This window comes from Trachemys scripta, chromosome 4 (assembly GCF_013100865.1).
Source record: "Trachemys scripta elegans isolate TJP31775 chromosome 4, CAS_Tse_1.0, whole genome shotgun sequence".
NCBI classification, from domain to species: Eukaryota; Metazoa; Chordata; order Testudines; family Emydidae; genus Trachemys; species Trachemys scripta.
The window spans coordinates 95,736,547-95,763,087 of record NC_048301.1 but is presented as its reverse complement, the minus strand read 5'-3'; the positions used below and the strand labels follow the sequence as shown (position 1 = coordinate 95,763,087).

Genomic DNA, 26,541 nt, shown 5'->3' with positions numbered 1-26,541 from the left:
TCAATAGAGTCAGTTAGTTCAAAGCTGATTATGTTTGAAACACCCATTTCTAAAATGTGCAAGGTAAGAAAATGCAGATATCGGGATTCAACAGCAATTTGAACTTGTTCATGTTATGAATCCTATATATATTATGCTATACATTTAACAATGCAACAGAAATATGTAAAACTACACAATTAACAAGAAAAAACAGAAGGGAAAATACTTAAAGTATAAGCATGGGCAAGTAAGTCTTGTGTGAATCCTTACTTTTTCAGTTCAGTTCTTGATTTCTATTAATGTGAATTGTGCAACTTTAGTGATGCATTAATATCTTTTCTTGCATGTAACATTCATAATATTAATAATGGAACATACAGAAAGTGACAAAAATGATGATGCCGCACTGTCAGTTAGCTAATTTATAATATAAAGGCAACCAAATTCAAGATGAAGTAGCTAGGTTAGAAGTTCATGCAATTCAGTACAGAAAAAATATGTAAGGCAATCATGTGACCAGGCCCACAACAATTTAAACGGGAATATACTGTACAAAATTTCGAGGAGGAAAAAAATCAAAAAAAATTTGAGAAGAACTTCTGTAATGCACAATAATATCACCTAAGTATTTCATATTTTTAATGCTCTTCTACTTGGAAAAATGCAGGCCTGCTTGTTATATAACACTTCACAGAGTTTTAAGCAGGACAATGAAAGTGCCATTTGCCCAAAGGATTTTTCCTGATTTGTTTTCACTCACTGGTATTCGGTCTGTGATCTCCAAGGTACTTCTTTATTCACTCAGATAGTTTGCTTCCTTTACCATACTGTTTCCCATTTCAAGTTTCTATTATTTCTACAAAAAAATCTGCTTTACTAGGCAAAATCTTTCTTACTGAAAATCTTTAAACCAAACAATATCTTTTCCTAAGTGCCCTTCACTGTTAATTCTGATCAGAATTTGCAATATTTTCCCATTTAGTAAGGTCAAGGTTATTTTATATATATTTCCAGCTTTTCTTCCAATCACTTCTTAAGACAGATGTGACATTACAGCATTCTCTCGTACTGGAGACAATTAAGTATTGCTACTGGCTTAAACCATCCCCTCTAGCCTTTTCTGCTTACACCTAGGTCTTGCTTTCTTTTAGAAGAAAGGACAATCTTGTGGGTATGACACATTATGGGGCATCACAAAACTAAGGTTTTGTTCCTGGTTCTTTTTAACAGACATTCTGTGTGACCTTGCCCAAGTCACTTCTTATCTCTGCTCTATTTTCCATATCTATAAAAAGGGAGGCAATTGTTTTTTCACACCCCTGAGTGAGGAAAGTCTCAGCGCTGTAAGTGGCAGTGTAGACAAGCCCTTATTTGCCTCAAGTTTTCAGTCCTGTATTCAAATTCCTAATCTGCCTTCTTCTGGTCCTAAACATTGACAGCACTTCTGAGAAAACTAACCTTTGAATTCTTGCTCTTAAGCTTCATGTTAGCTCTTGGAACCTGAACGTCAGAACTCCTAATATAGCCTTTGTCAGGTTATTGGTTGCAGCAAATAGCCTGTGATAGTATTTTCTATCTCCACCACTCTTAGGCATATAGACAAATTCTTAAGTGTGTTTTTAAATCCATGATTCGCCCTATTCACTAAACTAAGTGGAAGTTCCGCAGCAGAACTGCCTTCTAAAGGAAGTAAATTGGAGTCTGTTGAAATAAATAATACATAAATATTGTACATCCCCAAATGAGAAAATCAATGTCCCTCTCTAAGAACAAATGACTGTTTTTCAACTATTTTATCTCACTAGTAACTGAGTTTCAGTTAAAAAATGATCAGTTCTTCTGCTGTCACAGGCATGCATAATATCACACCACCACATATTTTCAACCACGGAAAACAAACAGTTTCCAATCAATTATTTCAGAACTGAGGGGTGAATAGAGTTCCTCTGATCCAGAATAAGTTTTATAGCTTATGTTCTCGGTGGAGCAGAACAGAGAAAATGACCTGCTCTAATATGTCAGAAGCTAGGAGAAGGGTTCTTTGTTTATGCTTTTTTTAATTTAAGTCCCTTTACCCTGTGAATTAATAATGTCTAACTCCTGTGTTTGATACAGTTCCTAAAACAAACTGAAGAGCCAAGATAGCACTTAGCCCTGCTACTAGGAAGTCCCAAGTTCCATTCAAAACCCCAGCCTCTCACTCCCATGTCAATCTATATGCTGTGGACAATGGATATTATTTTTGGCTCCATCATATATACCTGTGAACAGGGGCAGGCAAACATTTTGGCCTGAAGACCACATCGGGTTTCTGAAATTGTATGGAGGGCTGGTTAGGGGTGGCTGTGCCTCCCCAAACAGCCAGGCATGGCCCGGTCCCCGGTCCCCGCCCCCTATCCGACCCCCTCTGCTTCTCGCCCCGACGGCCCCCCCAGGATTCCTTTCCCATCCACCCTTCCCAGTCCCCGACCGCCCCCAAACCCCCCACCCCTGACTGCCCCATCCAACCCCTCCTTTCATTCCTGACTGCTCCCTGGGGACCCCTGCCCCATCCAACCACCGCTTCTCCCTGACCTTCCCCAGAACCCCTGCCCCTGACTGCCCCCGCCACCCTATTCAACCGCCCTCCTTCCTGACTGCCCCCATTCTGCCCCCCAGTTTCCTGCCCTCTGACCACCCCAACCCCTATCCACACCCTGACCACCACCCCGAACTCCCCAGCCCTCTATCCAAAAAAACCCTGCTCCCTTACCACGCTGCCTGTAGCGCCGCCAGAGCACCAGGACAGGCAGCTGCACCGCCCGGCTGGAGACAGACACACCACCGCGCAGCACAGAGCACTGGGTCAGGCCGCGGCTCTGCAGCTATGCTGCCCGGCAAGAGCTCGCAGTCCCACCGCTCGCAGTGAGCTGAGGCTGCGGGGGAGAGGGAACAGCAGGGAAAGGGCCGGGGGCTAGCCTCCTGGGCCAGGAGCTCAGGGACTGGGTAGCACAGTCCCGCAGGCCGGATGTGGTCTGTGGGCCATAGTTTGCCCACCTCTGCATATGAAGCTACAAAACCTGTCCTTGGTCCAAAAAGACCAGCTCCAAAACAACACCAGAGGAAGCACATGCAGCCCCCAGAGAGATGTGCTTCATGTCATTCCATATCAATGTGACTGTGGCTGAGCAAGGAGCAGCACTGACATATTTTGAGGGGCAAATTGCCCAAAAAAGGTTGATGTGATTTGGCACCTTGCATTATGAGAGGTGAGCAGTGGGTGTGACGGGTTGCCCCCCTTTAAGGCGTGACCTGATGTACCACTGAGCCTGCCTGTTCCACCAGCCTGGGCCTCCTTGACCCTGTCTTGCTGAGCCAGGCTCTTAAGCCTCCTCTAGCACACACACAGGCAGGGCCACAACCAGCTGCAGAAAGACAGACACTGAGATCAGCTCTGAGAAAACTCATCTTAAGGGACTTGCCTCAGGACTCAGGTGCCCACCTCCCTTGGAGTGCAGACCCAAAGGTACATTGTCTTGTGCTGTATAGAAAGATCTGCACAGCGCAAGCTCATAAAAATTCGCCCTCTCCCTCAATGTGAAGAGAGATATACACAACTTCTTGCCCTCCCTCCCCATTAGAAATTGGGCAAACTGGGTTTAATAATAAACAAAACAGATTTATTAACTATAAAAGGCAGATTTTAAGTGATTATAAGGGACAGCAAACAGAACAAAGCAGATTACTAAGCGAATAAAACAAAACATGCAAACTAAGCTTAAAATCTTAAAGAGATTGGTTTCAAGAAATAATTTCTCACCCTAAATGTTGTTTTAAGCAAGTTGATGAGTTTCTGTGGCTTAGAGTTCCAGTTATTTCTTCTTACAGACTCGACCTCTGTCTCAGTCTGGACACATCTCTGCCTTTCCCCTTGGGTACTTTCAGCAGTCTTTCTTCTTGGGTATACAATGGAGGAGAATCAAGATTAACCTCCTCCCCAGCCTTAAAAAGGAATTACCTAAGACAGGAAACCTTTGTTTGATCCCCATCCCCCTACAGAAGAAAAGCAGCAGCTGTGTCCAAGGTGGTATTTTGTATCAGATGATCTTATCACTTGACCTTGCAGTGTCAAAGCAACTATGACACCAGGTTCATTTGTAATGTCCACAGGAAGGAACTCCAGGCAGATGGGAGATCCACATCTTCAAAGACTCATTGTTTTTTTCTAATGGCCCATTAAGGCTGATTGCTTACTTTCTGGTCCGCGTTTCCCAAGTACACACACAGTTGTAATTGTTACAGAGTCAATATTACTAACTTCAGATACAGAAATGATACATGCATACTAATTGGTTAATCACATTCAGTAAATCATAACCTTTCCAATGATATCTTACTTGAGCCACCTTGCATAAAGTATATCTTAGTTATGTCATATTAATATCATAACCATATTTCTATGGAGACTATAGGGTGTAACGTCACAGCGGGATTGGGGTGAAGTGGACACACCCACCAGAGACACACCCAAAAACCTCATGTTTGGTACATTTCTTTGAGAACCAGTGGCAATAAACAATAACAACATTAAATGGCTTGAATCCAGCCAATCCCTTGGGAAGAGATTCCGAAGAGAGCTCACTTGGCCCCAGAATTGCTGATCAGATAAAACCACAGCAGGATCAATAATCTTGCATTCCTCACCTTGTCACTAAGGTCTTTGCCTGAGTTACAGTATGGACTTCAGCACAAGGCTCAATCTGTTTTTGTAATAAAATCAAGTTTAAAGAAGAAAACAGCTTCAAAAAATGCTGCAGCGAAGTAACATACTATGAGAGATCAAACACATGATTATTATAGTCTTTTCCATGTTGATCCACTACAAGGTCTAGGTCAGATGTCTTTACGTCTGATTATATTACCTAGATGCTAGTCTTACCTACTGCATAACACAAGCCAAAGAACTTCCCCAAAAATGATTCCTAGAGCATATCTTTTAGAAAAATATCCAATCTTGATTTAAAAGTTGTCAATGATGGAAAAATCTACCAGGACTCTTGGTAAGTAGTTCCAATGGTTAATTACATGCACTGTTAAAATGTTATGCTTTATTTCCAGTCTAAATTTGTCTAGCTTCAACTTCCAGCCATTGGATTATGTTGTATCTTTCTCTGCTAGATGGAAGAGCTCAATATTAAATATTTGTTCCCCATGTAGATCATTATAGACTGTAATCAAGTCACTCCAAACATATTGAGATCTTTGAGTCTATCACTATAAGACATGTTTTCTAATCCTTTATTTATTATCATGGCTCTTCCCTGAACCCTACCCAATTTATCAACAACCTTCTTGAATTGTGGGCACCAGAACTGGACAACATATTCTAGCAACAGTCGCACCAGTACCAAATACAGAGGTAAAATAACCTCTTTAGATTCCCGTTTATGCATCCCAGGATCATATTAACTCTTTTGGCCACAGTGTTGCACGAGGCGCTCACGTTCAGCTGATTATCCATCACAACCCCCATATCTTTTTCAAAGTCACTGCTTCCCAGGATGGAATCCCCCATTCTATATGTATGGCCTATGTTCTTTGCTCCCAGATGTAGACATTTACATTTAGACATATTAAAAAGCACATAGTTTTCTTGTGCCCAGTTTACCAAGCATTCCAGATTGCTCTGAATCTATGACCTGTCCTCTTCATTATTTACCACTCCCCCAATTTTCATGTCATCTGCAACCTTCATTAGTGATGATTTTATGACTTCTTCTAGGTCATGGATAAGAATGTTAAATAGCATAAGGCCAAGAACTGACCCCACTGGAGAGACATTCACTTGATGATTACCCATTTACAATTACATTTTGTGACCTATCAGTTATCCAGTTTTTAATCCATTTACTGTGTGCCATGTTAATTTTATATCATTCTAGTTTTTTAATCAAAATATCATGTGGTACTAAGTCAAGCACCTTAGAGAAGTCTAACTATATTACATCAGCACTATTACCTTTATCAACCAAACTTGTAATCTCATTCAAATAATATATGTTAGTTTGACAGGATTCATTTTCCATAAATCCATGTTGATTTGCCTTTATTTCTTGATTAATCAAGTCTTGTATCAATCATCCCATTATCTTGCCTAGGATCCATGTCAGGATGACAGGCCTATAATTACTCAGGTCATCTCATTTACCCTTTTAAAAATTGGCACAATATTGGCTTTCTTTCAGTCCTCTGGAACTTCCCCTAGTGCTCCAAGACTTATTGAAAATAAACATTAACAATCTAGCTAGCTCTTCAGCCAGTTCTTTTAAAACTCTTGGATGCAAGTTATCCGGCCATGCTGATTTTAAAATATCCAACTTTAGTAGCTTAACATCCTCCAGAGATACCAGTGGAATGGAAAGAGTTTTCATCACCACATGCTGAAACAATATCATCTGTTTTACCCACAAATGCAGAACAGAAATATTGATTGAACACTTCTGCCTTTTTTGCATTACTAGTGATAATTTTACTATTTCCATCTAGTAATGGTCCAATATCATTGTCAGAATTCTTTTTGTTCCTAATACATTTTAAAACCTCCTCCTTATTGTACTTAACTCAGCAGGCCATAGATTTCTCCTTGTGTCTCTCTGCTTCCCTTATCAATTTTCTACAATTCCTACCTTCAGATTTATATTCATTACAATCAACTTCCCTTTTCTTTCATTCGTTATATATTTATTATAATGAATCAAAAAGTTATCCAGATATGCCCTCCAATTTGCTCAGGTAAAATGAATATATAAACAAAGAACTCAAAGTCACAGTAAAAGAGAAACTATTTAAACTAACCATAATTACAAAACTGCATGCCCTCCCTCACACTGGATAATTAAGAAATGATATAGGGGATCATAATAAGATACCAAAACCTGACGGCATAACGAATTAATCATATTATTTTAGCTATTTGCTATTTTAAGGCTCCATTCAGTAAAAGCTTTTGCAGAGATTTTACCTTCTTTTTTTCCAGCTTGACAGCTACAGTGCAGAGCCTACAGTGATTTAAAATTCATTTCTGCCTACAATGTACACCCACCTGCTCCCTATACTTGGCTCATACTTCTCTCTTATCAGTGTTCTTTGTCTACTCCAGAATCTAGGGACTGGATCCTTAGCTGGTGTAAACCTGCATTAGTCCTCTGAAGTCCATGGAGCTAAGCTGATTTTCACCAGCTGAGGATTTGGCATCATACTTATTATTATTATTATTATTTATATTATTGCCCATTTTGTTAGGCACCGTAAAAAAACCCATAGTAAGAAACAGTCCTAGCATCAAAGAACTTACATGCACTTGGAGCAGACTCCCAGTCAATGCCTGTGCCAAACTCTCTTCCTGTCCTCTTTAATGAACTGCTGAAATCCTTTTCATTACATGAAGCATTCCAGCTATAATGGCCACGCAGTAGCCTTTGCTTTCTCTGTATTGTAATGTTTCAGTACTCATTGTGCTTTGAGACCATATGTCCTTTGGAACAGGGACTGGTTAATTTTTTAGTACCGTAAAGCAGTCTGTATATTGAGGGAACTATGTAACTTGATAAATAAAATAAAAATAGTAATAAATCATATGTTTGCCAACAACATTCTCTAGGTTTTGACATCTCTTAAGAGCATGAAACTAGTCACACACACATTTCAATTTACAATTTAAAACTCATTTTCACAGTGATGTAGCACTGACAGTTGTTATAAAGTTGCTCTGACTTCTGCACATTATTTTGGGCAGAATTCTCACAATTAAAAAGTTGGGCAGTCCTTATTTTTTCAAAACAATGTGTAACACCATGCTCAAGAGAAAGGATATTGCACAGGGTCTGTGATTGATCAATCAGTCTCATGTGCAAATGACGAAAATGTCTATCATTTTCCTAGAAAACAGTCAACGCCTTTCATAAACATCAGCTCTTAGTTCACAGGTGACTGACAGCTATGAATCCAGCTGTTGTGCCTTACATAATTCCTTAGAAATTTCTCTGTGAGAAGCTTTACTAGGCATGTCTCATCTATCGGGAGCTGATATTTCAATCCTGAGCATTTGAAGGTTAGTCTTTAATACAGATCTGCAGGTTTTCATATGATCTTCAACCTGGTTTTACTCCCACTGAAATCAGTGGCAAAACAAGTGTTAACTTCAGAGGTAGCAGAAGCAGGCCCTCTGTTAGGAAAATTCCTCACATGATGTAGGTTTGTAATGCTTACAGGATTTGTCTTGAAGCCGAGTGTTGTGTTAGGAACTTGGTCCTATTTCTGAACTACAAGAGACCTCATGATTTCTAAAAATATATAACAGTGTGGTTTCCCACAAGGTGCTCTTTATTACCCTTGTGCTAATGAAATTTACAGGCACTCAATTTTTCAGATAGACGAGAAAGGAATGCATGTTCTTCTATAAGTCAGCCATTGGTCTAAATCATCAAAGCTATAGGCTTTTCTTAAATATTAGATATTTCTTAAATATTCTCTGCCTCTAAATCTTGCCCTGACGGCAATACCCTGGCATTCTGTGGGCAGCAAAGGAAAGAATCCCAGTGAGAATGAGTTGTGTGTTCAGCTTAGCTTAGTATTTCCACGTTTTGATACTAACTGAAAGGTACTATGAAAGGTCTGAACTGAAACGAAGGACACAATTACAATTCATGTATTAGTAATGTACAAAATGGGCCTCTCAATCCATGTAAACTGGTATGCAATGCTTCTCAATTTAAGCACTGCACATAGAAAGAAAAGCTGCCTTTGCTGAGGTTAGCATCTCTGTTTGCTTCCTAGTAAACATGATTCTTCTCCACCACACATCATGCCAACGTCCATGACAATACTTCCCAGTGCCTTTGCACAAAGATTGTTAGACAATGTGAATTCATTAGAATCAGGTATTTAAAGCAAATATTTAATAACAGAATAAAGCTATTAAAAGTAAGGGTCCATGAAAACACCATTGTGGGGGTTATATGTTTATTGTCTCTCAATAACCTCGGATCAAATTTGCTGTTTTAGAGCTGCCTGAATTATTCATTGAAAATAAATTATTTGACAAATGTAGCACTTCTTTCTGTTTGCCAGTCTGTTGGCTAAGGACTTCAATTTTTGTCTAATTATTGCTCTACATAATTGTTTGATGAACACTTTATGTGAACAACTTTCAACCTTTACAGTTGTTTACAAACTGTTTACTTGCACCAGTCATTATTTGTCATTTGTATGTGTGACTGATCACATAAGTCACATGGTATTTCTATTTTTAGTTGGATGACAGAATTTTTGAATGGTGAACATTCTTGTTCACAGATAAATATTTTTGTTCACACATGAATACAAGTATATGCTTGAAGCACAACCATTCCTCAAGCATTGATGTGAACAAAAACCATTTTTGCCTGAATTTCCATGAATAGCAAATTAAAAGGGGAATAAACATGATCCAACCAATCAGCTCTTTGGGATTTAAGTGAGTGTTTGCAAACACTATCTTTGCTGTATTCCATCAACTTTACTCAGTTTGCAAAATTAAACATGTTGGACCTGATCCTCATCTGGTGTAAATTGGCATAGCTCCACACCACTAACTTGATCCAACTAGATCCACTAACTATGAGGATCTAGCCTGTTTTTTCTAACCACCAGTCCCGTAAACTCACCCAGGGATTTGAAAGGCAAACTGCTCTTTCCTGCTTGTGTTTCTTTACTAGTAATAAGGAGTCTGCGGGCCACATCCAAGCCTCATCTTCACCGGTCTTCAAATTAACCTCCTCAATCCCTAATTCTTTTACACTATGTGACTCAAGAACCTCGGAATGCCAACTGGCAGAGGACACTGGGGTATACAAGACTACAGGAGTTCTCCAAGCTCTCTAATGAAAGCCTGTGTCACATTGGTCACTATGACCATCGTGAGATGTAAGTGAAGAAAATATGTGAGGCGTTAGGTATCTATACTAAAAAATATGTTCTCTAGCTCTGATGTTAAAAACAGGTCACTCAACAGTAGCAAATCTTGAGACAATCTCTGCCAGACAAGGAGTCTAAGGTAAAACTGGTGAACGGTTTTAAACCGTTCCTTTGGAAACAGAGGATGTAGGATTTCTGTGGATATCCAGTGATCATAGGCTGGATACCACTAGAGGATATTTTAAAGGGATGCAGAGGCTTGGGTGCATCTGTTCTCAACCAGCAAGGCAAAGACAGAGGTGGTGTACCCTAAAGGAGAGTGCTTGAGTGGCGTACAGGCTGGTGTGTTCAGGAGCTAACACCCAGCTTTGCACTAGAAGCAAGTGGTAACAAGGTGACTAACAGCTCTGGTGACTCAGATTGCCAGGTGAGTTTCTTGGGCTAGTTGATTACACATTGAGACACAAATGAGTTGGAAGTTATTGAAGACAGAAAACATGGAACCCCCACAATTACTTCCCCCCAAAAAAAATCACAAGCACTTTTCAGGGGAGAATCTCACTTTAATAAAACTAGTGCTAGTAATATGGTATTCCATACCTTACCAAAAAGGCTCTTCAAATTAGCATTCAGTGGCATGCTCTCATGTACATAAAGTACTGTAATTAGTCTTCCTTGGAAAGATTAGAACATGGGCAAGGTCATGGAAACACTGAGCAGACACTCAGTCTCAGGAGGTTTACAGAGAAAGCAAGTTAGTGCAACCAGGCCAGGAGCATGCATTTACTGAGACTACAAAAAAGAACTATGTTTTACACACACAACCGGGCCTTTCTATTGCAAACAAACTTTTCTTTTAGGGCCTGACCCTGTGCCAGGGCCGCCCAGAGGATTCAAGAGGCCTGGGGTCTTCGGCAGCGGGGGCCCCTGCCGCCGAATTGCCGCTGAAGACCTGGCGCTTCGGCAGCGGATCCCGGGGCAGAAGGACCCCCCGCCGCGGGTCTTCAGAGCACTTTGGCGGCAGGTCCTGGAGTGGAAGGACCCCCCGCTGCCGAATTGCCGCCGAAGACCCAGAGCAGAAGCAGCTCCAGGGGCCCGGGCTCAAAGAGAGTTTTCCGGGCCCCCCAGACCGACTGAAGGACCCCGCTCCAGGGGCCCCGAAAAACTCTTGTGGGGGCCCCTGTGGGGCCCGAGGCCTGGGGCAAATTGCCCCACTTCCCCCCCCCCCCCCGGGCGGCCCTGCCCTGTGCTACTGAAGATTGGTTTTGTCATTGATTTAAATGGGAATAAGATCAGGCTTTAATTGAATCACTGTACCATCACTCTCGCATGCTAGAACAATTAAAAGGCACATATGGAGCTTCTGTTCAGAATTTTCTCTGTTTTTCTCTCATTTCCCCCTCTTTTTTCCTCTTTTCTCCTTCCCAGCTTTCATTTTTCTTTCCCACTCCATCTCCCTCAATACTGCTTCCATCTCCCCCCACCACAGGCTGTTCCCCTTTTCCTCACCCTCCCCCCCCCATAAGTTTTTATACTCTGTCCACTTGGGCTATGAACAAAAGAGCCAGAGGAGAGAGAAGAGGAGCTGGCCCATCCTTGCTTAGCCTCTCAGCTATTCTGAAGCAAAAAGAGGAACGTGACTTCCACTATCACTTAGCAATTTAGTGGGAAAGCAGCTGTTTCAGTGGCTGGGGGAGTCCAGGCTGCTCGGCACTAGAGAGCGCACTGATGGAATGATATGTATGTGGTCACCTATTAAAAATGGTCCCTCCCAGGCTCTTGGGCACGTAGGCACTAAAGAGGCCTGGAACACCTGCTTTATCCCCACTTCATACAAACTGGGTAACTTCCCAGGACTAGTGATGGATACAGAACAGGATTAGAAACGATAGAAGCAGATGCTGCACACTCAGGTGTGCTAGTGATGTTATTCTTGTTGCCAAGACTAGGGATTCATTTCCACATATGGCAAGTCCCTGTACTGACAAGAGTAATGAAGATAGTGTTGATTTTGGAGATCAAGCTGAAGCTAGACATGAAAGGGGCTGATGACCGGAAAGCAGCATATTCCAGCAACAGGACCTGGCGAGGATGAGCTACTTAAGGATTTATACCGCTTGGAAGCGACAATTTACAGAGATGAGAATATTTTCAACCGTATCCAAAAAGAGCTTGGCAATAGCCATTCTAGAAGTTACACTTGGAAAAGGAAACAAACAGATTCATAATTAATTGTTCCTGTATTGTTCCCCTAACCTCATTAAGAAAACAGTTAAAACGATTATCCATGAATTGCTTGGTTGGCAATTTGCTGCACTGCTAGATGATACCATGACTCTTGAAAGGATCTGAGTGTTTTAGAGACGAGCCCAAAACAAAGCGCCACATCCAATCATCCATTGGAGGATTGAGGTAGAAAGAAGAGCATAATCAGAACATAAGCTCTAGATCCCAATTTTTCAACTGGGCCTATCTCTAGAATAGGTCAAACCAAAATCCTGGATGTGAAAAGCCCAGAAGTTTAAAATTGGGATCTGAATATTGCTGTTAGGGCCCATCTCTAATTCTATCCAGTGGGTCAAGTGTATTGATTCTTATGAAGAAGCATGGTCTTAAACTTCAGTCTTTCCTCCAACTGGAACCAAACCCAGACCTTTGTTTAAGAGCCTATGCTAGTTCACTTAAAGCAGACCTTTCTCCCAGGTTGTGTAATAGTGCTGGGAGGAACAAGTTGCATACAGAGGTAGTAGTGGGTGCAATGAAGGTAAGCGCTTTATTCTTGATGACTTGGAAGTGACTTAGATTAGAGCAGTTTAAAATATTTAGACCCAAAATATTTTTCATCAAAATGTTTAATGAAAGCAGATAAGATTTCAATTAAGCTTTTGATTTTTTTATTTAAAAAAATTCTAAAGGAAGCAAAATGAAAATGTTCACTGCATTTTTAAACTCAAATTTTCATTTTTCAAAAAAAACAAAATGAAATTTGAAACAAAATGAAAATTTTCATTTTTCATAGAAAAATCTAAAACTTCTACAAAATTGTGAATGAAATCATTTTCATTGTTTGATCAGCTCTAATGTAGTCAGCACAAGTTCCAGGTAGAATGCCTTCCAGAACACCTCCATGCAGACGCACAATTCCTGCATAATGACCATTGTTTTATTTTAAATTAACTTCTAGCACATGTTAATACTGAAAAGCCCACGGAGGGGCTAACTGTGAATGTAATCAAGATGTGTAAAATCCTTGTCAGCCCTTCCTGTTCTGGTGGGGTGGAAGTGGAGGAGGTGGACTATGCAGAAAACAAACCATCCCCTTATTGCTGAGGGTTTTCACTCACTATTTTTCTTTTTATTTCTATTCCTTGTTTACTCCTCTCTCTGGAAGTGACACCCATCCAATCCTGACACCCTGCCATGGTGTAGCATAGGCAGGAACAAGGAGCAGTGACGTAATCAAGTTAGTTCTACTTCTTCTCTCTCAAACTCTTTGGGCTAGACTAGAGCTACACCAATTTACCCCAGCTGAGGATCTGGCACTTCAATGTGTATCTGGACTCTATTTTAAACCCACTGCAGTGCGTCTGAGAGCTCAGGTCTATAGAGTTGGGCTTGCGGAGCTCATGCTATGGTGCTAAAAACAGCCAGGTAGATATTGCAACTGCTTGGGCTCTGATGCCTACCTTCTCCCCTGGACTTTAGGGCCTAAACTCCAGTCTGAGCTGCAATGTTTTATATTGCTGCTTTTGGAGTCAAAGCATGAGCCCTGCGAGCCCAACTCTGTAGACCCAACCTCTGAAACTCACGCCTATGGGTTTTAAACTGTAGTGTGGCCCCAAACTAGCATCTGTCTCTCTTCTGTTTGACTGGTCAACTTTCTCTCGTTCCTCCTTGCCTCAGTCTCCCTTATCTCTGACTTCTAAGTCTTCCTTCCATTCAAGATGCATTGCAGCATCCAGTCACCTCTCTGCTGCATCTTGGTGCCTTTATTTCATCCTGCATTCTGGGAACTTATGAAGCCCCATGGTGTAGAAAAAATGAATGTAGAGTTGGAGGAGTCCAACTAGGACTATGACTTTATTAATATTCAAAGGAGCAAATTGGTGGGAACATAAATATTTATAGATCCTTGGATTATATCCACAACATTATTTTACAAAGCTGAAAAGGCTCTTTGCCTCTGGATACATTCCATTGTTAGGAAGAACAAACTGGGTAGGATTTATGCTTCCAAACATAACAGAATGGAGCATTTTCATCTGGAGTCCAATGAATAATTACATTGATTGAAAAGAATAAGAGGTTACTGAGTATTTTGTGTTGTGTAAAGTACATACCAACTCCCACACCCACTCAGAAAGTTTATGACAACTTTAAACGTGCATTTAAATAATATATGGTGGTAAAAAGCCAATTCCCCCCACCCCCTTCATTGTACCATATCCTGGTCTGCATATGCAAGTGTGCATTTTTTCTCCTTTTCTCCATTGTTTCTATTTTCCAAAACAATTACAAGCCAAATTCTCTGCTGCTGTAAATTAGTGCAGCTCTGTTGAACTTAATGGAGCTATGGCAATTTACACCAACAGAGAATTTGGCCTCAAAATACTAAGCTGAAAATAGAGACAAGAAGCAAAGACTAGGAGTCATGATGGGATGGAGAGAGCTAGAGGCTGGGACAAATGACAACTGGCCAGTTGCAAAGGTTGAATAGAAGAAGACAAGATATGGGTCACATGTAGTGGAAATTGCGTGGAGATGGTCATGCTGGCCTGACCATGTAGAGAAAAGTGATGTGTTATTTAATACTAGATGGGAGGATAGGTCCTTCATAGGTAGGTAGCTCTTGTTAGTGGACGGAACAGGGGACTAAGAGTCAAGATTCTCTGGATTCTATTCTCCATTCCACCACTGCCTCATTGTGTGATCACAGAAAAATTGTGCTTCAGTTTTCCTATCTGTATAATGGTGACAATAATATATACACAGGTATATTTACTGATTTATTCATTCATTCAAGTACTTTGAGATTCTTGTATGGAAGAATGAGCTTATAATACATATTAATTCTTTATTAGTAGTACAGCAATCATGTGAAGGGAGTTGGTGAAAGTTTGGTTAACCTCAAACATTTTAGGCTCACTCATTATTAATTCTAATGCCTCTTAAAAACAGCTGTTGTTTTGTGCAGTGAGACAATCTCTGGCTATTCCATTATGCGGTCTCAGGGCAGTTCTTTGGCACTTTGAAAGCATTATTAGTTACAAAGGGATGTTTGACATACTTGCCACTGGCCACAAAACAGTGCTATGCACTCTTATATTTTAACTTCACAATTCCCTTTTCAAAGAGTTCAATCATCCCACGTGTGTGAATCATGCTAAAAGAAAAGCGGAGCTATTTACACATTCCACAGCTATGCAATTTCAAGAGCCGATGCCAAATAGCTTGACTAAGTGATGAGTAAAAGAGGAACTAGATCAGAGTCTTCAATGATTTGAAAGGGGTTAGCACAGAGCAAGAAATTATTCATGATGGAAAAAGAGGATATAGCTAGAAGGAATGAGAAGAAAGGAAAATTTAAGCTGCATATCAGGGAAAACTCCCTGACAGTGAGATGTGTTAGGCTGTAGAATAGTCCCCCCAGGGAAATAGAGGAAGCTCTTTGGCTTGGAATGTTTAAAACTAGAATGGAGAAAGTATTAGGAACAAATACTAGTAGCTTCGGGAAAAATCCTGTATTGTCAAGCAGATGGGCTAATGACCTAATGGGTCTTTTCCATTTTTAACTTGTTTTTTAGGATCATATGAATTCATCCTCATACATATTTCTAAGGGTTTTATTTAAGTCCACAAAAACATCCTTTATTAAAATGCATTCTACCCCTGATTTATTTGCAATTAAATCTATCAAATATATGAATGCTGTGTGAAAACCAAGATATTGAAATGCATGACAAGTCCTGAATTCTTCTCTTGGTCCAGTGCATCTTATGCTATTACCCTATAATGATTTTTCTGGAGTATGTTTATGCACATTTTATTTATTTCTTTACTGTGACTCTTCTCCTGGTAGGATACATGCATTGGCCTTGTGGTAATCAGCTATAAGAAGCTCTCTAGTCAGCATATCTGTGCACTTTGACATGCATAGGGTCCTATAAGGAAAATGAAAGGTTCATCTCTAGTGAGCACTTTGCACCAGTTTAAGAAGGAAGAAACCAATTTCTAAGAGAGGGAAAGGATTAAGGAAGTTGAAAATATTGCATCACATGCCAGGGTAGAACATTGTTTAAACCACACAATTTCTTGCACATTACCTCCTCTCCGTAATACTAGAAGGGTCTTGGAAGAGCCAAAACGACTCTCAGGCTGCGTCTACACTACGAGCTGGGGTGTGATTCCCCTGCTTGTGTATGCATACCTGTGTTAGCTCTCATCAAGCTTGTATGAGTATAAACAGCAGGGTAGCTGCAGTAGCACAGGCAGTGGCAGCAGAGACACGGCTTAGTGGTGCTGAGTATTCAGCAGGCCCAAGCCATGCTTCTGTTGCTGCTACCCATGCTGGCGGTGTAGAGGTAGCTTAAGAAATGAATAGACCTCAGACATGAAGAGTATGGGATTTTTCTAGCACAAGGACTCATACTGTAACTCCTACTCACACCAGTAGTCCTGACCCCGGCTACGAGTCCCACTGATTAGTCTCACTGGGACTGCTCACATGAGTAGGGGGTTCAGGACTGGGCCAGTATTCTTCACTAAACAGTGTTACTGCTTTCCAACTATTTTTTTCTTCTTCAACAAACTTAACACTAAGTGTTAGATCCATGGCCACAAGTGTGAGCTGCCAGACTATGCAAAGGGACCTTGAACAAACCACTCCCTCTGTGCCAGTTGCTGGGAAGAGGCTTGGGTCTATGCCATAAATATGGGGATTCCCTCTACACAGAGGAAATCTTCCAGATGCCTATTCAGTCAAATTTATGGATCCTTTATGCTATAGTAGTGGCACACAATTGGGCCAAGTACACATCCCTTAATGGGGAAACAGCAAGTTCCTCTTTAAAGAGAGATCTCACTCATTTTCTAATCCCAGGCAAAGTCAGATAGCGTCATAGCTTTAAAAAAAAACCACCCTGAAATCATGTTAATGGGTGAGGAGATGCAATTAACACTGTAATTATGAAAGAAGCATGCTCCCATCAAGAGAATTCCTCTCTCTCTCTCCCCCGTCCCCATATTTTTGTTACCAGTGTCTCATTTATGCAGAAATTTGACTGACATTCAAAAATAGTTCACTGTACAGTGAATGCTGAACGGTGCTAATTAAGGGGGCTTTTTTTTTTTTGCCTCTTAACTATAATTAAAATTTCCAATTTTAATTTACAACAGTGTATGTAGACGGTTATCACAGATGATACGCCAGAAGAGAATTATGGCACCTTCCCAGAAGGTGAAGAATAAGGACTCCAGCAAACTTGAGATTTACACCGAAGGTAGGTAGTTACTTAGCTAACAATGAGGACCAGCTTAAAAAGCTCCTGGAGGCAAAACACTAGTTATCAGCATACTTATGTGAAAAATAAGCTGCAGTCTATGCAGTGGGTGCCTGTGATAAATGGGACTCTCCGATATTTTTCTCTTCATCATTCATAATTTACTCAAGCATGATCCCTCCAGTGATCAATATTAAAAGCTCTCAGTAAAGGAAATCAGTGCACAGCTGAAAATGCAGAACACATCACTTTGCAAGGTATTATATAACCAACACCAACAATTTCATCAGGCTTAAGTTTCCAAGTGAGTAAGTTACCCATAGATGGAAGGTCAATGTTACTTTTTCGGTGTGCACTTGTCTATGTCTTAGCTAGCTAGTGTTATGATCCTCCTTTGCCGTGTAATCAAATCAAGTAATTGATGGTTTCATGAACAGCACCACATCCCACACATTTATATAAATGAAGAGTATCAAGGCCCTTTTGTACAATGCTTGCATAAAAAGAACAATCAGAGCAAAATTTTCTACTGATTATTACTACTCACTAGGAAAGGGAAGTTGTAAATCCTTTCAGTGACCCTCATGAATTCTAAAATGCAGGGGTATTTTTCTCTACAATGTGCAATCAAAATATGACTATTTTCCTTCTATCAATTTTTAAGTGATCTTCCAATATCAACTACTTTGCACTGTCTGTTTCTGAGAGGCAAGTTCTAGACCACGCAAGTGGTAGTTTCAGTAGTTGCATGAGAATACTTTCACATGTGTCCAGATTGTTAGTCATTCAAGAAGAGGCTATATGCTCAAACTCTTGTTTGTCAGTTATTAAATCCAACTGTTTATGTATGTGACACTGTACCACACAATACTTTATGGGAATATGATATAACTGGAATATGATCTACTGAATCTATCGATGCTACATATGCTATGTAACATTTCTATATAAAGGTTATGATCTATCTGGGGGAGGGATAGTTCAGTGGTTTGAGCATTCACCTGCTAAACCCAGGGTTGTGAGTTCAATCCTTGAGGGGGCCACTTAGGGATCTGGGGCAAAAATCAGTACTTGGTCCTGCTAGTGAAGGCAGGGGGCTGGACTCGATGACCCTCAGGGTCCCTTCCAGTTCTATGAGATATAAGTATATCTCCATTTATTTATTTACTGAATCTATTAATCCTATCTGCATGCATGTATCATTTTTGTATTCAAAGTTATGAATATTGGCTGTGTACTGGCTTGATTGCTAAATAACCATAATAGAGCATTTGGTCAGTTCCTGGAGAGAGGAATGTTGAAATTAAGTACCTAGTCAAGAAACACTTAAAGAACAATGAATCTTGGAAGGCTTCAATCCACATAAGAAGTCTACTTGAGGACGTTCAAGGTAGCATGTGACCCAGGGCTGCTACCTGGTAAGAAACTGTGAGTCATGCATGGACATGTGACTTGCCCAGGTGACTCCAGAACTCCATCTTGGAGCTGGAATTTGCATAGGTGAGAGGAGGGGGTCTCCACCCACTGGAGAAAGTCTATTTAAGCCCGGAGGAGACCCCTGCATTTTGTCTTCAGCTGGCTAAAGAGAGAGCCTCTCCACCCCCAGGATACTTGAAAGAAACTGGAACAAAGGACAGTGTGAAAGGGATGTGAGTGATTGTTGGACCCAGGCTAAAAGGAGATTAGTCTGTAAAAGGGAGCATTCTGGAACTGGTGAGGATCTTATCTGTATTCAGTTTGATTAGACATAGATTTGCGGATTTTATTTTATTTTATTTTGCTTGGTGACTTACTTTGTTCTGTCTGTTACTACTTGGAACCACTTAAATCCTACTTTTTGTATTTAATAAATTTACTTATTAATTAACTCAGAATATGTATTAATACCTGGGGGAGCAAACAGCCATGCATATCTCTCTATCAGGGTTATAGAGGGCGAACAATTTATGAGTTTACCCTGCATAAGCTTTATACAGGGTAAAACGGATTTATTTGGGTTTAGACCCCATTGGGAGTTGGGCATCTGAGTGTTAAAGACAGAAACACTTCTGTTAGCTGCTTTCAGGTAAACCTGCAGCTTTGGGGCAAGTAATTCAGACCCTGGGTCTTTGTTGGAGCAGACGGGAGTGTCTGGCTCAGCAAGACAGGGTGCTGGAGTCCTGAGCTGGCAGAAAAAGCAGGGGTAGAATTAGTCTTGGCACACTGGGTGGCAGCTCCCCCAAGGGGGTTCTGTGATCTAACCCGTCACAAAGTAAATGCAAGGGCCTTGATAATTTGAGTCTTTGACCCATTCTGAACAAAATGAGCATGTATTAGGGAATGTAAAAAGGGCCTGGAATCAAGGGCTTTTGTGGGTATTAATTTATTTTTGTACATGTCTGTAATGCAGTTTTAAGTAGGGTGTTATACCTTTCTAATTCCCGGAACAAAGACAGTAAATATAGCAGNCTGTAGTCCACGAAAGCTTATGCTCTAATAAATTTGTTAGTCTCTAAGGTGCCACAAGTACTCCTGTTCTTTCTGAAAATCTATGCTACTGAGCCTTTCTGGAAATGCCAGCCTCTGTGTTTTCCATTAGAGTCTAATGCGACAGCCAATCAACACATGGAATTCCCACTGAAGTCACAGATGTTTCTGTGTGCAGAGTGGTTATAGGATCAGGCTGACAGGGAATATGTTACAGATGTCAGTGGACGATATGCCATAAAGAGATATTGACAGCAGGGAATTGGTGACCTCTGAGACAGAAAAAAAAGCAAAATAGTTTGTAATGTCATCAGAACCTGGAAAGGACAATGACAATTTGTGACCTTTCCATGGTGCGGTGCCCTTTACATTTCATGTTTAATAGTACAATTGTACATTTATATGCTGTATTCTCTTGTTGTTTGTAGATTAAATCCTGAACTTCTTACTCAGTTTCTATTATATCAAAGGGAGTTGAGGGCCCTCAAAACTCCCTAAAAGTGCCCAGGACCACCTAGCATCAGTCCCAAATAGACTAAAACATAATGCCAGATTCTGATACCATTACTAATGCTGTACCTTGTCCCACAAGCAGTCCCAATAGCATCAATGGGCCAGGTCCTCAGCTGGTGTAGACTGGCATAGCTCCATTGACTCACAACCCACATTGCTACAAAGAATGAAGGATTTATTGAGCAATTTATCTAAGAGCGCACCATTCAGCTTCTAAAAGAGCTTTCCCTCCCAAGAAAGATGAAAGGCTCTGCAAGGAGTCTCATAAGAAATTTACATTCTGAAGGACTTCTGATTACCTTGAGCCTCTGGGATTGAGAATGAAACGAGTAAGTGAGAATTTAGGTACCACAGGATTTTATGTATAATTTATATGCATGGGATTCAAAGGAGCCACGCCTTCTAGAAGGAGCACATATCTTATGAAAGGAAACAAAGTCTCAATATCCTGTATAGACAAACTATTCATCTCAGAACATAGAAAAGCAACGAGGTGAAATATTTATCTATCATTTAGTTTGTTTTATACACATTTCCAGTGGAGTAATTTTATGTACCTGTAGCACTTCATATAAAGTACTTAACCACAATTAACCTAATCCTTTGCTGTTGTTTGTTCTGTTGACACATTGGGCTGAATTGGGCATATTGCCCAATGCTAGTGTGATGCAGAATTGCACCACAACAGGGACAGCTCAGGGGACATTATTAACATTTCAGCAATGGCCTCAACTGAGATCAGAGCCCCATTGTGCTAGTCAGTGCACATGCACATACACATGATGAGACAGTCTGTGCCCTGAAGAGTTTACAGAGATGGAGTAAGTGTGGGAGAAAGGAAGTATTAGCCACATGTTACAGATAGAAAACTGTAGCATAGAGAGATGAATAACTTGCCCAGTGTCACACAGATAATATGTGGCTGAGCTGAGAATTACATTCAGATTTCCTGAGTGCCTTAACCATAAAACCGTCCTTCCTTTCATTATTATTGACATTAATGACATAGTGCTGCCATTTTGTTCCAGTCTCACTACTGTTACTTGCAGCTTCCTCTCTCGATTCAAGATCATCACTATTCTTGTTATGTTTTTTACACTGTTTGAATGACTAAACCTCTGCCATCTTCTCGACTTACTTCACTCTTTCTGTCCTCATTTCTGCTATAGGCCTTCTCTCCTTTTTAGTGCCAGCGTGGATATGAACTAGATGACACAGTTCAATGAGTCTACACACTACTGTTCCAAAGTGCACTGGTGGCCTTTTGAAATCTCTCAGAATCCACTGCTTCTGTGAGCTGTGAGATAGTTACTCAGAGGATATTTCAAATGAGATGTTTAGAACAACACTAGTATGGATGCAGGGCAAAAGCACAAGACTTCATATGGTTAGCGTGCACACCTGACCAATTGCACTTAATCCCCCTGTTCTATCACACACTGCTTAGTTTTCAAGTGCACACACAGCCTAATTTACAATCTTACTGTGGAGCCTGGCAACATCTGAGTCTCCAGCTGATCAAATAATGAAAAAAGGTATTGATTCGGATTTCCTTTTGTAATAATGAAGCATTTTTGTTAATTTTTTTCGTTACTGACAACAAAATGTCCACCCCCACCACAAAAACAAAGAAAATCGGATATCTTTGATAAGTGCGAAGCAGTGATCCATGCAGGTAAGCACTTCCATATTTAAAATCTGAATTAGCAGCTGATTTGCATTTCCACGGCACTTCTTCCTTCATTACAAGCTTAGCAAACAAGTGGAAAAGAAGAAATGAAGAAAGAACAGAAGAGGGAACCAAATACCACTCCCTCTAGGAAGATCAGGTGACAGTGTGTTTTTATTTCCTAATGCAATGTCTCTTGCAAGCCTCTGTAACTCTAGAGATGCTTTGTCATATGGTCCATTATTTTCAGGCATTTTTCAGTTAGTGGAATAAGACTTCCCACCACAGCTCCCAGCTAAATTATGAGGCCATTAATGTACTGACGTGCTGCAGTCAATAGATTATATCATGTCCCTTGTTGTGGCACACTCATAATATGTACCTATTGACCAGAGGTGCCCTGAGGACTTATATATTGGGCTCTTTGGTTCTGCATCACGTAACAGTGTGATGTATGAACACTCACTCTTGCTGTATACCAAGCTTATTTGGTATTGTCAGCATCCTTCTGTAGATGCTGAGACAGGCTCAGGAGAGTCAAAATCTTAAGAGGCCTGTTCTGTGCTTTTCATCTGTGCCTGTCAAATAAATGTTGAATTAGTCCAAGAAGGATGTGTCAAGTAACTCAGTTATTCCACCTGTGTGTTTCCTTTTTCACTCATTTACTATTTATATCTGTGATCAAAAATGCTCCAGGCTTCTATGCCTGGCAGGAGAAATATGTGCCCATTTACTAGGAAGCCTAATCTATCCTTAAAAGAATCTGGGCCAAATTCAGTTCTAGTATAACTGAGCACAATTCCAGTGAAGTCAATCTCCTCACATCGAGGAGATTGAATTTGGCCCTGCCTTTAACAGTTTTCTACAATCCTTATTACTTTTAAAAGAACTTTGCCTTACTACTTTTTGGATGGGTTATTCTCTATTTGACTTCCATGAAAAGCCAGCACTATAATTTCAATTGACCATCCAAATCAGTCAAATAATTATAAAATACCTTTCAAGTACAGAGCCATTTCATTTGCTAAAATGTGCTACTGTCTTACAGGATCCTACTAGGGTTGCCAACTTTCTAATTGCACAAAACCGAACAACCTAGCCCCGCCCCTTCCCCGAGGCGCCCCCCCCCCTTCATTACATCCCCTCTTCCTCGGTGGCTCGCTCTCCCCCACCCTCACTCACTTTCACTGGGTTGGTGTGTGCATGTGTGTGTGTGTGCAGGTGCAGGAGGGGGTGAGGGCCCTAACTGGGGGCAGAAATGAGGAGTTCAAGATGTGGGAGGGGACTCCTGGCTGGGGCAGGGAGTTGGGGTGCAGGAAGGGGTGAGGGCTCCGGCTGGAAGTGCGGCTGGGAATGAAGGGTTTGGGGTGCAGGAACGGGCTCCAGACTGGGCGGGTGGGGTCAAAGGATTCAGAATGCAGGAGGGGATTTCAGGTTGAGGCAGGGGGGTGGGATGTAGGAGGGCTCTGGGCTTGGGGTGTGGGCTCTGGGATGAGGCTGGGGATGAGGGGTTTGGAGTGCAGGAGTGGGCTCCAGGCTGGGGCTGAGGGATTCGGAGTGTGGGCAGGGGCTGCAGATCGAGGCAGGGGGGTGAGGTGTGGGAGGGAGTGCGGGCTCTGGGGTGAGGCTGAGGATGAGGGGTTTGGGGCAGGGACTCTGGGCTGGGGATGTGGGCTTACCTCAGGTAGCTCCCGGTCAGCAGCGCAGGTCCGGCTCCTAGGTGTGGGGGGAGGGGACAGGAGGCTCTGCATGCTGCGCTCTCCCACAGGCACCGCCCCCCCAGCTCCCACTGGCTGCGGCTCCCAGCCAATGAGAGTGCGGAGCCAGTGCTCAGGGGCGGGGGGCAGCATATGGAGCCCTGTGCCACCCCCCTCCCCCCCACTTAGGAGCTGGACCTGCTGGCTGCTTCCAGGGCACAGCGCGGAGCCAGGACAGGTAGAGACTAGCCTTCCTTAGCCCTGCAGCACCGCCACCCGGACTTTTAACGTCCCGGTTAGCAGTGCTGACCGGAGCTGCCAGAGTCCCTTTTTGACCGGGCGTTCCGGTCGAAAACTGGACACCTTGCAACCCTGGATCCTACTAGATCTCCACAGAACCAAACAGTCAAACTGCAGAACTCAGAGAACCCAGTTTTCAAGCAGGGGTGTCTTCCTCCACATCTTGCATTGATGATCTGCACTTATTGGTGAAATATCCTACTTAGGCTTCTGAAGTGGGACCTGAGTGCAGAGATTACTTTCATTCACAAAAGGCAGTGCAGGCTAATGGATGAGGCACTGGACTAGGAGTTGGGATAGGGGTTCTGTTTCTGGTTATGTCACTAACCTGCTTTGTGCCCATGGGAAAATCACTTTACCTCTCTGCGCTCATTTCCCCTACTATTTATTGTCTGTTTTCTCCATTTAGGTTGGAGGCAGGTACTGTTTGGGGCAGGTACTGTTTCTTACTATGTTTTAGTACGCCGGCCTAGCATAATCAGGCCCGGATTTCAACTGTGGCATGTAGAGGCTATTGTAACATAAACAGTATGCAATGATGATGATAATCCTTAGGTGCATACATGTCTGTATGAACCTCTAGATACATGATTTTGATATTGTATTAAGGTGCTTATATGTGAAAAACTAAGTGCACTGAGTAAATTCACACAAACTACATGTATTCACCATAGTTTCCAGCCAACAGCTCTGAAGCATCTAATAAATTATACCCCAGAAATCTTTCACTTTAACAAAATCTGTAAAAATAGCAGGCAAAGAAGATAATACACAGGAATATATTTGTATGAAGTATTGTAGCACAACAGTCTTTGTCAACTAACCAGTCAATCCATCTATTTAACTAGTGACTCCCAGTTTGATCTGGCTCTTATCTGGAACCACGCATTGTCTGCATGAATTACTTCCACTATTATTCTTTTTTTAATGATCGAGGTAAACAGGATCCTTACCACCCCATAGGCGATAGTGTCTGAGTACATTCTCATTTCTGGATACACACTGACAAGGTACCACCTAAAGGTCTTGCATTGCAGTTTTTTCCTCAGGGCCTTCCTCTCAGAAATATCACCAATGTCAATTCCAGAATCCTGCGCACATAAAAGGGTCAGAAAAACAGAAAACGTATCAGTGACATAAAAGCAATTCTTCCTAGTATAAAACTGTCTCTCTATTGCCATGCCAACTCTAGTGAGGAACAGTAACACAAGAGTTGATCTCTCCACTGGATCAACAACACTGCTGTAAAGTGATTCTGATGTCAATGGATGTTTCATAAATCCTCTGTTTAAAGAGGATGTGTACCATAGTATTGTAAACACAGTTCATATTCTTAGGGCCTCATTCAGACCCCACTGTGGTCCATGGAAAAAGTCCCATTGACTTATCTGAGTTTTGGATTCGGACTTTAGTGAATGCCACTGTAATTCTCTAGCCCTTTTAGATTTTCAGGCAGTTTTCAGATCCAGAAATGATTGGAATAAGGTAGCAAGTTGCCCAGGAAACAACCTGATTGCTGATATTCAACTGTGGCCTATTTATTAATGTATTCCTTTTTCTGCCTATTTCTGAAATCTGGCTTTGTTGTTCCATTGTGAAGATTAGAATTCCTGCTCACCTTTTTGAAATCTCAGCCAACCTATTTTATACTGCCATTAAAATCTCAGTTGATGTTTTTGTTAAAAGCATTTACAGAATTTCTCCTTTTATTATCTTTTACTTTTATGGCTAACCCTCGGCTGGTGTGACACAATTTTGTGGAGTCCATGAAACATGAGTTTCATAAAAATCCTGTAAGTGGAGCTCAATAATTTATCCCTTTAAAATCATGCAACAGAGATTTTTAGAGAGGAATCTAAATGCAAATTCATGGCCACTTTCTGACAGGAAGGAAAATGAGACATTTTACTGTAAATTATGTTCTCGCATACAGCTCAATATAACAGAACAAAACTTATTATAAATAAACTTTAGAGAGAAATCTTACAATCTATTTGGTTAAACAGCAGGCCTTGCCTGAGTCATAAATGCCCAAAGTGTCTTCATTGTCTGCTGACATCAGGATTTTAAAATGATGTTAGGAAATGCTGAATTCTCTTTCATTGGTATATCAAAAGGGTAGCTTTATAGGAGCCTGATTTTATGGTCTGAAGCACAGGCTGCTCTTTGCATCACAGAATGTCTACGTAATTAACACTATCTGGAGCAAGAATATTTTACAATGCAGGCATTTCCTGACTGGCACTAAAGTCAATTTGGCTTCCACACTGGCAAAGTCTATTAAAAATACCTTGCACTAAATTCAGGCCTGATGCAAATAGGTGCGACTCAAACTATGCCTGGCAGAAATCATTCATCTATCCTTACATAAAACTGCCTCTTAATTAACAAATTGATCTTTTTCTCCTGGTCAGGAATATGACTGGCTAGATCAGTGGTTCTCACCTGGTGGGACCCCAGCCCAAGGGCCGCCCTTTAGAAC

The 26,541-nt window shown here is 41.3% G+C and overlaps 1 protein-coding gene across 1 annotated transcript in view; it reads right to left on the bottom strand.

Annotated features, from left to right (window-relative positions):
* GALNT18 (polypeptide N-acetylgalactosaminyltransferase 18) overlaps nt 1–26,541 on the bottom strand; it is a 420,371-nt gene that overhangs the window by 77,420 nt on the left and 316,410 nt on the right. Inside the window, exons 8-10 of the mRNA XM_034769997.1 lie at nt 25,013–25,150; nt 12,534–12,550; nt 1,211–1,254 (exon numbers count right to left, since the gene is read on the bottom strand). Coding sequence (XP_034625888.1) covers nt 1,211–1,254; nt 12,534–12,550; nt 25,013–25,150 — 199 coding nt within the window. The remainder of the gene's footprint in view (nt 1–1,210; nt 1,255–12,533; nt 12,551–25,012; nt 25,151–26,541) is intronic.